Source organism: Apteryx rowi, unplaced genomic scaffold, assembly GCF_003343035.1.
Source record: "Apteryx rowi isolate R43461 unplaced genomic scaffold, aptRow1 scaffold_57, whole genome shotgun sequence".
Lineage (NCBI taxonomy): Eukaryota > Metazoa > Chordata > Aves > Apterygiformes > Apterygidae > Apteryx > Apteryx rowi.
In genome coordinates, this window is record NW_020450838.1 from 975736 (window position 1) to 992750 (window position 17015).

Here is a 17015-nt window from a genome sequence, read left to right on the forward strand (position 1 = left end):
AATTCGTGCTGCTACAAAAGTCATGCAATACAGTTGCAACTGTATAAAACTTTAGCAGAAAATGAGTTATAGCTTCGGCCGTGCTTGGCTTCAGCAGCTTATTAAACTATAAAAAAAGATGAAAAGCGACAAAAAAAAATCTGGAGACAACCTCGATTTGAGAACTAACGGTATTAATTTCTCCAAGGAAATCACAGACCTACTTCGTCCTGCTGGCGCGAGATCACAGAGGGATATTTTTAACTTTTGTTTTAAAATGTAATCGGAAAGGTCGTTAATCACCTGCCTGGCAACGGGCGCGCTGTAGCCTCGAAGCGAACAGCAGCGGCGGCGCATTAACCCCTCGGGGCGGCTGCGCCGGGCSCAGGCGCCTCAGCGACGCCGCAGCCGCGGGGCCGGTGGCGCGATCCGGGACACGCAGGGCGGCGGATCAGGGCCTCCGGCAACGGAGCGCCGCTTTCCGAGGTAGCGGGGCGCCGGCGCCCAGCCCGGGCTGGGGGCCGGCAGGAGCAGCCCCGCCGCGCCCCTCTGCCCCGCTCCAAGATGGCGGCGGCGGGGGAGGCGCGAGGCCCCGCCCCGCGGCCCCGGCGTGCGCCGAGAGCAGGCGGCGGCCGTAGGAGCGCCGCAACATGGCGGCGGCTGGCGGCAGCGGCGGCGCTAGCCGCGCGGACAACGGCTACGGGAGCCAGCAGCCGCGGCGGAGGAAGGGCCCGGGCGCGCTGGCTACGGCCTATCTCGTTATCTACAACGTGGTGATGACGGCGGGGTAAGGAGGCGCCCCGCGGGGTGCCGGTCGCGGCCCGCTGGCGGGGTCTCGCCTCTCCGCCGACACGCGCGGCCGCCGGGGCCCCCCGCGGGGCCGGGGCCGGGGCCGGCTTCAGCTTCCCCCGCGCCCGGCGGGGCTCTCCCGGTGCCGGCTTATGGCGGGGCGGGGGGCGCGGGCTGCCCCTGCTCCGGCGGCGGGAGGGTGCCGGGAGGCGCCGCGGGGGTTCCCGAGCGACGAGGGGCTCCGCGCCGGCAGCGGCGTGACCGTGCCCCGGCATGCGTGCACGCACGTATGTGTATATATGTGTATCCATATATAGACACATGCATGCGCGCGCACGTGCAGGTAGCGGTGTATGTGCGCGCACACGCACACACACAGGTACTTGTTGCCGGTCAGGCTGCCGGTCGCCCCCAGCTGTCGCGGTGGGGCGGGTGGGGGGTCGCTTTGCGCCGCCGGGGAGCGGGACCGCAGGATCCAACCGGGTCTTTCCCGTTGCTGCATCCCTTTCTCCCCCCTCGCTCGTCCCTCTTTCAGGCAATGCACCCGAAGCCCTGTTTGCCTGAATATACGCTAGAGATCCGTCACCTTTCCAGGTGACCCTCCTGTTATCAGTGGTCGTGTCCCAAACTTTCAGTATGGTGTAGGGGGAAAAAATAAATTTCCCTCACTGCCTCTCGTGCTGGAGAGGAGCTCCTGGTAAATACACGTGAAGTTGTTTCGTTTCCTTTCTCAGTTCTCTCCTTCACATGTTACAGTAAGAAACGCAGCGCTGAAGGTGGGTGCTCTAAGAGGGCTCCCTCTGCCCTGGCTCCCCGGCGCGTCCCTGCGCAGCACCTCTGTGCTGCGTGTCCTCGGCCAGATCCTTCCCCCTGGAAGGAATCGGCCTGAACAGCACGGGTGCCTGTTCCTGGCTTGGACAAGTATGTCCACCTAGAAGAGCTAATGCAGGGTTGGTGGGGCGCTTTACGTGCCTCACCTTAACTTACTCAGTACTTATTTTCTCATCTAGGCAACCGTGTAGATCATTGTTCTCAGCTCGGTTTGTTTTGTGGGCTCCAACACTTTTGGTAGAGAAATGAACCTAAACGCACTGAATTTGTCCATAGTAGTAGTTAAGAAAAGCAAAGGAGAGGAGAAAAGAGCATTAAAATGGATCCTGAATGAGCCTGTTTTCTTCTAGATAAATCCTGGTGGGTGGGGAGTCAGGCAAACAGAGTAGATTCGCTTCTCTGGGGGGGAGATTGGTATAGAACTAATATAGATAACATTTATTTCAGTGAGGCAATTGGACAAGTTGATTCTTACTTTCACTAGTGACAGAGCTGGTGTTATTTTAGCTTATAATGTGGTTACACTTATGTGGAACATAAGTAGTTTACAGGGGAGAGCTCAGTTCTTTCAAGGTGCGTGCTACACCTATTGCACAATAAGTGTATTATTGTGAAATGGAACTGTTAAGAGGATTTATGACATTGTATGATATTTGCAGGGTATTCTGCTTATAGAGTGGAGTGGCAATTACCCACCGGTCTGATACAGTTTAATGTTTTGTTTGAGAAATACTTAATTACATGAGCAATAAAACACAATACTGCCAGTCAGGAGCTCTTTTCTTTTCAGTTTGTTATAATGTCCCAGCTGATGTTACAATGTTACCAAGTTAACCTCTGATTTCTTCCATGTCAAAGCACTTGCCTGCTTATTAAGCTGCTGATATTTAATTCACTTACATTTATTTATAAAAGATCTCAAAAACCAGTGATAGAAGTTGCAGGAGAAATGGAAAGGTTTTTTTCAAATGTCTTGATTTTTTTTTTTTTTTATTCTTTTAATCAGGCAAGTTCCTGATGTTACGAGATATCTATTTCTTCAAAAGACCTAAAAACATTGAAGTGTTGGAAACTCAAATCCTTTTTATACTTCCTATTGTCACAGAAATCTTGATCAAGATGTTACCTGTTTTCCTAATTTACACCAAACTTTCTAGAAAATTCCAGTCTTAGGTGGGATGTGGCCTGTGGCGCTTTAACAGAAGGTGCCTTTCTGGGAATATTTGTGATTCTGCAATTTGGGGGGCTAGCCGAGGAGTTCTGCAATCAGGGTTCATATCTCTGCGTTGTCACTCACTGCCGTCCTTTTGGGGTAGGTCCCTAAGGGCTCTGACTGATGATTGGGCATTAAATGGATGAGGATTTCTGCATTGCCCTGGCCACTGCTGAAGTGCCGCAATATGCAATGTTGAATTAAAAAAAAAAAAAAATTACTCAACTGATTATTGCTTACTTTTAAAAATACTTCATAATAAAGTAGTTTTTCAGGAGTTGGTTGACAGAAGCTCAGTTGTTCGTGTGATAACGATACGCAGCTGATGGCAATAATTATTCATTGTCCTCATGTAAATCAGAGTGTTCAACTCTTAGTTTTCTGTCTGCAAAAGGCAATTGGTAGTACTGCCTTGTAAAGAGAACTGTGAAATGAGAACACCAAAGCCTAAGGTGCCCAGATGATGTGCTGATGCCATAAAAGCAAAAAATGGTGGGTTTTTTTGGGGGGAGGGGGGACTCCCTTTGTTTTTTGGGGAGGTTTACTGTAATTTATGAAACAGCTTTTTTTAAGCTTGAGCACACAACAGCTGTCACCACTCAATAATAAAGAAATATCTTAAAAATTTAGTTGACATAGCTGTATTTAAAATGGGTCAAGTGACAGTTGAAAATCTGGGCTTAATTATCATTTTTACTTTGCAAAACTTTCTTCTCGTGTTCAGTCAAATCGGTATTTTCYGGTTAGGGTGTCAAATAGTTTAGTATGCTGACATATGAAGCTCATTCCTGAGGCATGGTGAGGTATAGAAATTATTCTCCAAAAAAGTGTTTGACTGAAATCACTGAATGATGGGGGTGAGGGGGAACAGGACATGACACACTTGCTGTTAGTTGGAGGTGAGTATAAATGTTTGAGATGGTGATAAGCTGATTCAAAATATGATCACGTTTCCTATTTTTAGTCAAGTGCCATAATTACTATTGGGGTAGAAGTAGCTGATGGTGGTATAAACAATGAATTTCAAAATGATTTCACTCAAGATGTATATTTTTAATAGCTTTTGAGTTTGCAGAGGGTTCGTGTAATTTGTGCTGAGCAAATAGTGTTTGGGTTATGAACTTCAGGGTCCGTATCTTCAATAACTGGTTGCTGAGAATCAAAGTACACTTCCCTCTTCTTCAGACTCATTCATGCTGTACCTTTGCTATGTTCTTTCTTTACATAAACCAAACAGAACCTCAGTAAACTTGTTTCTCTTACAAACTAAAAAAAAAAAAAAAAGTTGGGGGACAAAAGGACCTGTGCATGAAGAACTGTCAAGACTGAGTAACTGAAACTTAAAAAACAAACAAACAAAAAAACCCTTGAGTTTATGCTGTATTCAGTTTTCCTTAGTTTATATAAATCAGGGAATGTAATATTCTAGCTAAGAGTTTACATGAATGGCAGTGGTTATTTAATGAAGTATAGCTCCATATAATATATCAAGTAGGTCTTTTTAGTGTCTAGAGTGCAGAAGCTGGAAAAGTTAACTTCAGACTTAGCCTCCATGTGACAGTGGTGCTTCTTCCTGCCCTTTTAATCTTCTAACCAARTTTCTTTTTTTTTTAAGTTGATCTTTCACCTATCCCTGTCCATTCTCCCTAGTCRGATGGTTTTTCGCACTCTGTAAGAATCACAGAAGCAGGGCAGAGGTACTAAAAGCTTCAAAACTGAGTAGCCACAGCTTTTAGTTTTATGCAGATTAATACTTCAATCAGTATTAAATGCCCTTTGAAGGACAGTAGTTGTATTATCAAAAGAAAGGTGTAGTCTTTGAGAACAAGTAGTACAGTCTTCCTCAAGTTAGCTGTCCAGCAGAGAGGATGGAAGAAGGACAAGCAAGAGGCTTGAACAGCTTTGAGAGCCATTTACTTCACCAGCTGAGTTTCAGTTAGGGTGAAAACAGTCCACTGCAGACACAACGAAGAACTCTTATCTTCTGTAACCTGAGAAGTTGCTCAATTTATCTAAGTTTCTCAGCAAACATGGAAGATGAGAAAAAAACAGAAACTGACAGATATGAACAGGACAATGTCAACTTGCTGCCAGCTATCAGAGAAGAGAATTGGTCAGTGTTGCAGAGGATAGTTGTTAACTATTATACCTGCTGGTTTAGTCTACATTGAAGTCTGAATACCAAATTCATTTGATTCTTTCTTTGTAACCTGTAATTGGCAAAAGTTTTCTGTCTCTTGGCTTTATAAGACAGCTTTAACAGAAATAAGACTTGTCACTACTGAAAAAAGGGAAGACTTTCTCCCTCGCTTCCCATCTCTCTTCCTCACTCTCAGTGCTTGTCTCTCAAAGGCTTTGATGCTTGTCTTTTGGGAAGTCCAGGCAGAAATGAAATAGGTTTTTTTCAGTTGTACCGACAGATGTCATAACAACAGACCTGGACACCAGAATTGCTTATTATTGAAAAATCTGCATTCTACAGCAAATTTCAAGCAACTAAGTATTATATTTACTATATGGAAATACTTCTATATAGTTCATAATATCTAAAGTAGTATGGTACTTGTAAGCATCTAATATGCTGTAAATTATCAGGGAAGATGAAGAATTTCCCTTATAAAACCACAGCTGCAGTTTTTTTCAAAGGGTAAAAAGCTGTTGTGTACTTAGAGGACTCTACATGCGCATCCAGTGAGGTGTGCCATGGTTAGTGGAGATACTCGGTGACTGTTAGCATGAGCTCTATAACAGCACTTTGGGATTTAGAGGGAGGTAGGGAGAAAGTAGGGTGGCATTACGAGTTGCTGAGGGGAAGGCAGCACAGGAAGAGCCTGTCAGTAAAAAGTTTGAGAGTCACTGAAAAGGAATCCCAGTTTTCATCGACCGATTCCTTCTCCTGATGTTTGCCACAAGCAATCAAAAACTAAAGTTAACTCTAGATGCTGACTTCAGCTGAAAAGGTATTTGAGCAGGGTATAGCCACCTCAGTTTCATGGCTTGTCCTGGACTTCACAGTACAATTTCTGAAACTGGGGGCAAACACCGACTCTGAACAGCTATGATAGATGTTCCTGCCTCCGCCAGAACTGGAGGAGAAATTTTTAGCTGTGCTTCCTAAACCACTGAGGGGAAAAGTGGCAAGGTTAACAGGTTATGTTGTTTATCTGGGGTAGCTCGGGTAACTTTGATTAGAAAGCTCTCTGTGGAAAGATTCGGAGAGAGCAATAGACCCTGCTAGAGAAGGGGGAGCCACATGAACGATCCTCTCTCGCTCTTCCACCTGAACGGCTAGATGAAAAGAGAGTGTCGGCTTACAGGCTGAGGTGTGCAGGGTCATTAGTTTCATTCAGCTTATTCTGAATGAATTTGTTGTCTTCCTTTGTCCGTAAACTGTCCCACAAGCACAGTACATCTCCATAATTACTTTCCTTGTGATTGACATAGCTTCATTTGCTGCAAAATACCTTTGTGTGTTTATGTGCATCATCAATTCTTAGCTGCATTTTTTTTTTAAGATTAAACATGACAAATAGTTATATAGGCCTAGTTTATTTGTTGTTTAAAAAAAAAAAGCTGTGACGGGAATAGCCAACATTACCCTCAAGACTTTAGTTAGTAGACTCAGTTTTCTTGTATTCACTTTATTAATAACTTTTTCTCATAAAATATATACTAGAAGTTAAGCTGGATGGTGTATCGTAAGGACTAAGAGTTTATTTTGAACTGAAACGCTAAAGTAGATGCCTCCTGAATCTTATGTTATGATTAATATATTACATTAAGAATCTTTGACTAGCAGTAAATGGTTTGCTGCTTAAACTAAACAAAATGTAATGCCAATCTTATTTTAAATGTCATGAATACCTTCCATAATTAAATACAGCTCAATAGAAAAATAAATGTAGATATTAAAGATATTGGTGTCATGATGGTGCTATAAGGTATTTTTAAAAATGCATAATACTTAATTTTGATAGATTTGCAGAGAATCCAGATGTATTTAATGTTTTCAGTGTTGCAGAGGGTAAGCAGAAAGTTAATATTCAGGCCATTATATGCCTGTTGCCTTATTGCATAACAAAACAGCTAATAAGGATGAGAGATTGTTTGCATGTATGCTCTACTTAATATCTCCTTATCTTAGACTTTTTTCTGTCTCGTTTTAGATGGCTTGTAATTGCAGTTGGTCTAGTTCGAGCGTACCTGGCTAAAGGTAGCTACCATAGTCTTTACTATTCAATAGAAAAGCCCCTGAAATTCTTCCAAACTGGAGCTTTGCTTGAGGTAGGTGTAGTCTTCCTCCCCAGTATTACTAATATTTGCGCGAGTGTTTTGGTTAGGAGAAATGAAGTAGCCTTTATTGAACAGTACTTTCTAGGTACCTGTTTTTTTCATTAGCATTATAGAGTGGTTTGAAAGCAAACTTAAGAAGTAAATTCATTATCTGCTCCAGGTATTTCCTTTTAGCAGTCAAGAAGCTTACTGTCTCCTATTTAGCTGGAGCATCAGAGCTAAACATTAAGCTTAATTTTTGAAATATAAATATTGAACCTTAAGCACTTGTGATGGAACTAAATGTATTTTTGAATTACTGCATTTGAAATGTTAGTGATTTGAATTTTTCTTTTTGTTCTAGATTCTGCACTGTGCATTTGGTAAGCTTGCAAATTTTCAGTTTTATTATTTTTATAGAAAACTGCAGTTTTAGTGATGTATTGCCATGAAACTAATGTTATGGTCTGAATTGCTCGTTTTAATTCTGGTATAACTCCCTCATTTTTGCTTTAAATATTCCAATTTTTTACTAAATAATTTGACAAGTTAAATCACAAAAAGGAAAATAGTATAATAGGTTTTCAATTACCTGACACTGTTTTTATCTAGGTCCTTCCAATGCTACAAATTTTAGAGCGGTTTATAAATGTTTTATAGTAGGTTATGATTCTCTATATTATCTACCCTATAATTTTCTGTACCAGGCTGTCTTTCCTCAAAAAATATTTCTAGCTGGAAAAATTAAAATTTCAATAAAAGTAACATTCCAAGCACTAGAACTTTGCCCGCATCCACAGAGCATAGACACACATTGCAGAATTGGGAAGGGTGAAACCACTCTGTGTTCCAGATTTGGCTAGGAATAAATATGCTTAAATGGCACTATTTCTGAGAGGAAGGAGTTTATAATTCCTTTTAGCCTAGTATTGTGAGGCTTATTCATTAGCTTGCCTAGTAGCACAATCTTAACTGTGTATCAGTGGTCTGTGGTCAGTAGCAGTGTCATGTTTCAGTCTACCTGAAAAACCTCATGTCCAGGTGATGGGYTAGAGTCTTGGATGTTTTGTTAGTCTTCATTAGCAGTGAACAGTTTGGCCTCAGCGTTTGGATGTTTTGTTTGTAGAACAGGTGATGTGTATAAATCTCTGCAAGATCAAAGTTAAAGTGCTATAAAAGGCAGCAGCACTTGTCTGCACTGCTTTGCTTAACGCTGATTTTTTTTTTCTAAACAATCCAGCCTTTGCAAATAGACAGTCTTATGTTCAGATAGTTGGTCCTGTGGTTTTAAATAATGTGTTTGATCTCCTATCTGGATGTTTGCTAGCTACTTATTTGAAGAGTCAGTAAGATGGCATTAAGGTTTCTAAAGCCACGGCTACAAAAGCTGCTATTTTTGCATATCATACAAGCATTCTACAAACTGTAGGGTGTATCACTATGGTACCACTAAGCCCACGTTAATTTCCTGTGTAAAAGGTTTTTCTGAATAACCAAATATGGTTATTGAAAACTTAACATCATATTCCAAAATATGTCAGCAGAGGGCAGTCTAATTCTGTATTTGGTACAATAGTTCTTGCCTTCCTGACAAGAAGTCAGGAAGTGCCTTCAGTTACTCTGAAAATGTTCTTAAAAAGAGCAGTTTGTAAACTGTGCACAGATCATCCTAAGAAATGAATGACTAGAAATTCTTTAAATTGATGTAAATGGTTCTTAGAGCATCTCTCCATATAGAAATAAATATAGTTTAGTTGAAGGGAAAGCACATGCTACCGAGTTTAAGCAACTTGAATTTTCTGAGATTCTTTTTTTAAAAAAAAAGAAAGAAAAGAAAAGAAAACCCTGCAAAATAGATGTTTGCTCTTCGAGTCATTTCATCTCAAAAACAATGCTTTTACTATAAATGTTAGTTATTTCCAAATGATATCTTCTGGTCAGCTTGTTTCAAATCACTATAATTAGTATACAGTGAGATTATTTGTACACACCCTTCTTAGTTCAAGTAAGCAGAATGTATTTGTGTGTGCACAGATTGTCTTAATGCTGGATATTCTAACACAGATGTTACAATTCAGCATCTGAACATTTAGCCATTGTAATCACTTCAGAAAAGTAGAGGTATTGGCTATTAAAACTAATATGACATTCCTGAATAGGAATGCATGATATAGTTGCCTGTGCTCCCAAAGAGATCTTTTTAATCCTGTTTTGCTTTACTAAATCTCAATTGCCATTTTTCCAAAATAATTCATACTCACTTTAAAAATATTTCATAGTCTATCAATAATACTTGAYAATATTTTGAAGTCCCATTTACCAAATGACAAGAAGGACAAGTTAAATAATCTCAGAACACCGGGCCGAAACTTGCAGCAAACACTATTTTACCATCCTAGATACAACAGCATCAGAGCTATAATGCTCTGCTGGTTTCTTAAGCTAAACTCTGCGTAAAAATGCCTACATTTACCAGTACTAGGTCTGAGAAAGAATATAAACATTTTCTTGAATTATCTTTTTCTTACCTGTTAGAGTATATGTCCTCACCAAGCAGTGAACTGCAGCACAGCTAGTCCTGTGTTTCCACCTCCTAGGCTGCTGCGGAGCAGGAAACAAGATGCCTGTAGTGGTGTGTCTTTGCGCCAAGTTAGTAATCCTGGATGAGTTGATTTGAGGTGTGGATCCATTTAGCCCATGTTATCCTCAGTCACATAATTTACTGTCAGCAAAGAGAGCCATTAATGGAGTGTTGCAACATTTTACACCAGTGTAACTCTCTCTTTATTTTTGCTAGCAGAGTTATTACAAAAMCCACTAATTTTATGATAATTGTCCATGGACTTTTTTTTGTCAATGGAAGCATTTTTTGGCTAAATAAAATGAGGTTCTATACGCAGCTAGATACACTGCTGCTGTCTGCTGTAGTATAATTTCTGGATGTTACAGCTAATCAGTTCCAGATTTCCAAGGAATGTGCTAGGTATTAGGGAGAAAAAGTCCTACTGAATCTGGTTAAAAACTTCTCTGCAAGGAGAAATAGGAAACTTAGATTCCTTTGCCCCTGGTAAGCTAATTGCTATAACTAGAGCTCTAATTCTGTGTAGACAGAAGATCTTTGCCATGACAGATGGTAGCATGACCATCTACCAGCATAACTTTTTTTTTTCCTCCACATCTTTTCAGTAAAATCTAAAACGTTGATATCTGTGAGATAAGTTGTTCAAAACATGAACATTGATATGGGAACATCTCTGTATCAAGCGCGGTTGAGAACAGATCTTTGGCATTTGGCAGAGATTTAAAGAAATGGAGAAATGGACCTCTGTGTGGAGGGAGAGGAGGTAACATGTAGCCTGGACACCGAGAGAGCCTGGAGGACAGGGAAATGGAAAGTGAGCGTGCAGTTCCTTGGCTTGTGTAGCAGACAGAACCCAAGTGTATGGCACAGGAGAGCTTCTGCCTGCCTGAACTTAGTGTCAAATGAGGTGGTAGGAGCCCCTGAAATGAGGAAGCAATGGTAGCACAGGGAACAAAGAAAAGCAAGAAGGCTTTGGTTAAGTTCAAGCCTTCCTACCACAGGAATGCTTACCAGTAATACTAGTTAACTTTGCTTTGACCTGCTTAGTTAGGAGGAATATGATGGCTCCACCTCTGCTGGGCCAGCAGAAGGTAAGCTGGGTCTGTTCTGAGCTGGGAACTCCCTGGGAGAGAGGGAAAACTGTAGGAGTTGGAGGATCTCCTGATGGAGGTGAGAGAGGTCTGGGCAAGGCTTACTTGCTGCTTGGTTCTGGACCAGAGTCTTCTGTCTGCCAAGTCCCACTCTAGCACATACTGTATTGGGTAACTGGTGACAGATGTTCATAAAATCGTCTGTCAGGTACCTTTTCAGTGTAATTAGTAAATAAATAGAGGCAAGTAGAGTTTATATAAAATTGTAGCTAGTGAGTCAGTGATTTGGATCTCCTGTTTTTGACATAGATTGGCATCATCTAGGCCAAAATGAAAAACCTCATTTATCTCACTTCTGAGATAATCTTGGTTCCTACATCGTCTTTTTGGCATATTTTTAGATTCTTTAGCATAAACATTGAATAAGTTATTTTGCTAAGCAGGGAATCATATTTTACATTCTGGGTTAGTGTTATTTAGGGCTAAGCTTTTGTGAAAAGCCGAGTTGTAGAGACTACTGAGGATATTCAGCAGTTCTTACACTTGCATATGAAAATCTATTTGTGGAAAAAAAAAAAATCCCCCCCATTGTAGGTGTGTGCCCTTAATGAGTGCAGATTGTGGGATTTTATAGCACCCCCTTTGTTGTCTGAATAACATATTCTGCCCTGAGATTTTGCATCAGAGATTACATTATGAACAATGCATGATAAAATTGGAGAGCTATGTTTGTAGGATTTTTCCCTTCTTTTTGTCCTGAAAAAAATAATAAAACATAATAGCTTTCTGACTGAAAATAATTCTAGTGAAATTTGCTTTTGGCTTTTCTTATTCTTTCTTTCCTTTCTGGTTTCCAATTTGGTTTTTACTTGTTTCTTAGGCTTTTATGCTGCTTGCTGTGATTTGCATTAGTTTTAGAAGCACTGTTGACTGTATTTTAGAAGCTGTAACTGCTCTTGCACTTGTCTTCATCATGCTATTTGAAGAAGATAGAACTTTGTGCCATGAAGTTTAGAAATTGGGTGTAATCTTGCAGTCTAAAACTATCCTGCTCTATCAGACCTGGGTATGTAGACCCATTTTATATTGGTTTGATCAGCACTTTAGAACTTGCTCAGAAATAACAGAGAAATCTGCTGCCTTGAGAAAATCTTAAAAGATTGTTTCTGTACCTATCAATGCATGAACTATTCCTTGTTTTAAAAAACAAACAAACTGTAGTCTCAGGAAGGAGTTGGTAACTCATTTAGCAGAATATTGGATAGCTCAGTGGTTCTTCAAATCGGTTAAATTTTGTTTGCTGTTTTTTGGGAAACACGCTGCAAGACATCTTTTTTTTTAACTTTTAAATCACAATAATGCAGACTCTCATAGATATTTTAATCAGACAGGTTTTATTTGAAAGACTATCCCAAAAGCTATTTGACTAAAACTACTTCATCTTGTTCAGCTGTTTCATATATTGAGAAATGCGCTGTGATTGCAACAAGAGCAATTACTTTTATTCTCATTTTGATGTACAAAGTTTTGGTCAGGGGTTTCTGTTGTGCTAGGCCGTATAAACACACCATGAGACAGACTTTGTGCTCTCAAATTGAAAAAAAAAATCAAATTCTTTTGTTCCAAAATTTTCAAATAATTGGAGTTTTGTTTAGTTGTGCTTGACTGTATTTTACCCCTCTAGATACTAGGGGATATTCATTAATTGCCAAGTATTTTCCAGGCATTGTTCCGTCTTCTGTTGTCTTGACTGCTTTCCAAGTGATGTCAAGGGTTTTCCTGACCTGGGCAGTAACACATAGTGTAAAAGAGGTAAGTTAAGCTACAAAATAGATGGAAAAATTAATGACTCATGCTAAAAAGCAAGTGTTGATTGCTATGTTATTTTCCTTAAAAATGAGTTCTGTTTTATCCCAACATATGAAATTGTTTGTGAATTTGTGTGAATCAAAGAGAATAAAAATAAATATATCTGATGTCATCTCTTCTTGACAACCAAGTAGGTTGAGGTCTGAGTTTCTTGCTGTAAGACATCTAGTTCCTGAATAGCTTTTGCAGTCCTTACACTGGAACCTCTTCAATTTTTGGTATAATATGGATCCCAGAAGTGGGGACAGCATTCTAGTATTGATCTCACTACTGCCATACTTAATAGTAAAGTCTCCTCACTACTCCCCTCTTTCATACACAGCTTGCTTTTTTTACCATCGCATGCAAAAGCTCCCCCTGAATTGTTTGTCCGCAGCAACGCCTAGATGTTCTCAGTTACCACTTTCCAGGATGATCTTCCCCTCTGTATGCCCTTCATTCAATTTTCATACATTCCAGTGTAGGTGTGGTTTTTGGGTCTGGGTGTTTTTCCTCATTATTTATCACAGCAAATACTGCTGTATTTCATACAAATCCCTGCAGAATCTTCTAGAAACAATCCAATTTGAAAATGATTCCCAACTGACAACTACTTTCAAGTCTAAATCTGTTCATATGTGTCAATTGATACAGATCATGCTAACTTTTCTATATGATCTAAATATCTTGCAGTAGCCCAGGTATGGTACAGTTCTGCTGTTACTTTGACCAACTGATTTTATTATCTTGTTAAAGAAAACAGCAGACCTTGATGCCATTGTCAGCAGCTTCTGTCTCAGAAGACACGGCTGCCTGAAAGAAGTGATGGACATCTAGTGTCATACATGTAAGATGTCTTGTGACTTGACAAGGAGAATGTCATTAGGAGCTTGTCCCTTTTGGCCAAGTCTTCAGGCAAGCTTCTGTCTCTTCCTTACCCCAGCACCTGCTGATCAGAGCTTCCATCCACACTGATAAGTAACATATGTCACTGCAGTTCCTAATAATTAACTGTCCTTTCTGATAGGATGATGCTTGTTCTTGTGGAGCCTTAGTTTCCTACTACTGGAAACTGTTACTTTTCTTAATAATAAAAAAAAAAAAAAAAAAAAAAAAAAACTTCTACATACTTCTCTCTCTTTCTGATTTATTTCACTTTTGATGGAAACAAATGTACTCCAGTCCCTATTAATTCAAACTCACTGGAGATAAATGCTAGATTTTCAACAAGAAAATATGATCCCAAGGCATTAGATCTTAGATACATGTATAAAACATTTTTAAGAAATAAGCCTGTAGTTTTGCTTGTTATCTATTGTTTTTAGTTGTATAATGTTGGAGTACATGGTGCTTCATAAAGAACATGAGTAACCTATATTTATGAATTGCTTCCTGGTCTTGCAGTAATCAAGAATGTTAAGGTCTGCATTGCCTGGATAGAATTATTCCATATGTGTTCTGTAAGACATCAAAAGGAAATTTGCAAAATAACAATGGATTAGGGTTTTTTATTGTTTGTTGTTATTTTTTTAACTTATGTCCACATTCTTGCAAAAAAAACCTTCAAAATGAGAGAAAATAAAAGGAAGTTTAGCCTAACATTCAGTTTTTAATAAGGATTTTTTTCAACAATAGCACACATGGTTTGTTGTTGTTGTTTTTTTTTTCTCCCTCCTCACAAATTTACATGGTCTTTGGGTTAAAAAAAACTCTTGAGAGGCACTGCTATATTACCTTTTTAATGTCTCAGAAAGTGGGCATAAGAGGATTGGGATATGATGAGTTTTCACCTCTGGACATAGAAAGATAGAGGTAATAGATTAAATGAAGAGGTTGTCTCATGACACCCTCTCCCAACCCCCAAACAAAACCCACCCAAAACAGAATGCAGTCTTATTTGGGAAGATGTATTTAAAGTGTCACGAGTGTTCTACTTTTTCTAAAGGGCTGTCTCACAAGTGAGCTCCATGGTGAAGTCCAGGATTAAATTCTCACACAGCTTTATGGAACTTGTAAGCTATGCAGTTGCATGATGAGGTTCTTGTAAAATAAAACTCAGTTTTTCTCTTTAACTTTTTGAGTGAAGATTGTTTAATATCTTGCTTTTCCAGACTGCTTTCATATATAATACAGTTAAAAGAAAAAACGTGTATTGCATCCCTTCTCTGTGTCAGAATACATTTCTGGATACTTGATGTGATTTGAAGCATGCTTCTTGCCACTAACATGTTTGTGCTTTTTGTTGAGTTTAGTGTTGACATTTTCATAAATTCAATATTTATAATAAAGTGTTTATAATAAATGTTAGAGCATGGCAGACTTCTGGTAAGCACTGCGCACTTCATGTAGCGAAGAGATTTTTCCCTTACCTCCATCATGTGATAAATATCATCACATGAGCAGCTGTTAGCTTAGTGGAGGAGGACCTGGCATGTAATACAATACTTGTAGCCCAGGAAATACTCTTTTTGGTGGATTTTACTATTCCTCATATGAAGGAATGAAGAGAATGAGCAGACTAGAGTGAAGGTCTGGATGAAAATAGCCATAGAAGAGTGATAGGAGTCCTTCAGTTCAAAGTTATCTTTTTGAATCTGTACGTGAAAATGAGGTCATCTAGTGATGTCTTGGGGCCCTTCATGAAGTTCAGTGTGTGACACAGTTCTGATAGGTAAGTATTAAGTCACTGCTGGCACCTTTTTGACTTATCAAACTTGATGCAGTTACAAAGCTCCAAGTAAGGTATATATTTAGAGGTACCTTTCTAGAACACAGTGAAATTACATAAAGGGGTGGTATGGAAAAGATATGTAGAGCATATTGAGTGGGTAATTAAGACTCCAGCATCTGCAGCTGTGAACTTGACATCTTTCATCAGTAGTAAAGCGTACTTAAAGAGAGAAGAACATTTTAATTTAGAATATTTTTTTAAGGTTGAGTTGAAGTAAAAGGAGTCCACACTGAAAGTTCAGAACTCTGAAAGAGTGAGTGCAGTTGGCAAGCCTGATTCATTACTGCTTTACATCTATGTAAAATTTGAGTAATACTATACTGCACAAGTGTCTGTCAGGCCCTTTATGCCTATTCTGAACCTTCCTTTTTTATTTTTTATTGATGTACAACAGAGCAGAGGGAGAGGTGCTGTTTCATCATTAGGGTTGTATAGTGTCATTGTCTTATTCTTCCGTGTTGATTTCCTTTATGATGTATTTAGCTGAAATTTTCTGCAAATAATTTGTCAAATATTACCCTTTAACATGAGGAAATGTGTAGAATTTCTGGATTTATGTCTTTCGTGCCTTTCAAAACCTGCATTATCTCTTGGATAACTTTTCATGCATAAGGAGAACAGTAAAAGAGGCTTCATTTTGTCAATTCCCAATTCTAAATCTCATCTTTGTATCTTAAAAGGCTGTGGATTTTCATTTCTTTTAATGAAGATTGCCTGCTATTCATAATCATGAAGATAAATTAAAATATATTCAAGACCCTCCTTGGTGATAAAATCAGTTTGAAACACATGCCAAAAATTTATGCCTATGGTATGATTCACCCTAATTAAGGTAGCTGGACAAATAAGTCATAAATTGTAAAACATCCTCTGACTTTAACCCCTCCTTCAAAGGCTGGCAGGAAAAGGTGGAAGACGACAAATTGAGTTCTTAGGGCAACACTTGGCTTTGTGGTTTATGAAGAGCCTGCTGTTGATTGTTTGCACTATCCTTCGTCTCAACTTGGAAGAGGAATGATACATATGCAGCACTAGCAGTGGTTGTTTCTAAGTGAATAAGTCTTTTGAGCGACTGTTTTGTAAATCAGTCCTCTGGGGTTCAATAATGTGCATCTCGGACATCTTTATTTGAAATACTCAAAAAAAAAAAAAAAAAAAAAAAAAAAAAAAAAAAAACCCTCAATCCTCAAGGAGAAATTCTAATTGCAATGGACTTCTGACAGATCTGTTAGTTTTAGGAAATGCATCTTTTTAAGTGATGAGCTATGGACTGTAGTTAAAATACAATGATAAAATATACAGGGGTCTTGTGTGACTAATTACACAGAAGGGAAGTGTTTGAAAACTCCTTAGGTCATTTTTGTACCAAAACTACCACCAGTTTCCAGTATTCTTCCTTCCTTACATAAGGACTTATAAAGGCACAGTCCATACTTCTAGTTAGTGACCTTAACAGTTTTTTGTTTTTTTTAATAATGGTGTGAACTGTTTTAATAACTTCCAAATACAGTTCTATTATTAAAGTAGGTTGGGATAACTCAACTTCAGAAAGCAGTGTTAAAGAAGTCCTGTGATGGAACTGGATTGCAACTGCCAAGTTTTCTTCTCAATTCATCATTTACTGTTAGCATCACCGTTTTTTGGATCCTCTTGTCCCCAGTCATATCTTCAGGTGGTGCC

The 17015-nt window shown here is 39.4% G+C and overlaps 1 protein-coding gene across 8 annotated transcripts in view; it reads left to right on the forward strand.

Annotated features, from left to right (window-relative positions):
- The first annotated feature begins 604 nt into the window (after nt 1-604).
- The window catches only part of HACD2 (3-hydroxyacyl-CoA dehydratase 2), a 29093-nt gene continuing 12682 nt past the window's right edge, over nt 605-17015 (forward strand). For 5 of the 8 annotated variants that reach the window (XM_026082141.1, XM_026082143.1, XM_026082139.1 and 2 more), the window contains exons 1-4: nt 605-766; nt 6979-7096; nt 7449-7467; nt 12480-12568. In XM_026082141.1, the coding sequence (XP_025937926.1) occupies nt 630-766; nt 6979-7096; nt 7449-7467; nt 12480-12568 (363 nt within the window). In that variant the 5' untranslated portion in view covers nt 605-629. Of the gene's footprint in view, nt 767-6978; nt 7097-7448; nt 7468-11650; nt 11823-12479; nt 12569-17015 lie in introns of those variants that run through there. The other 3 variants (XM_026082145.1, XM_026082146.1, XM_026082147.1) reach the window with 3 other exon arrangements.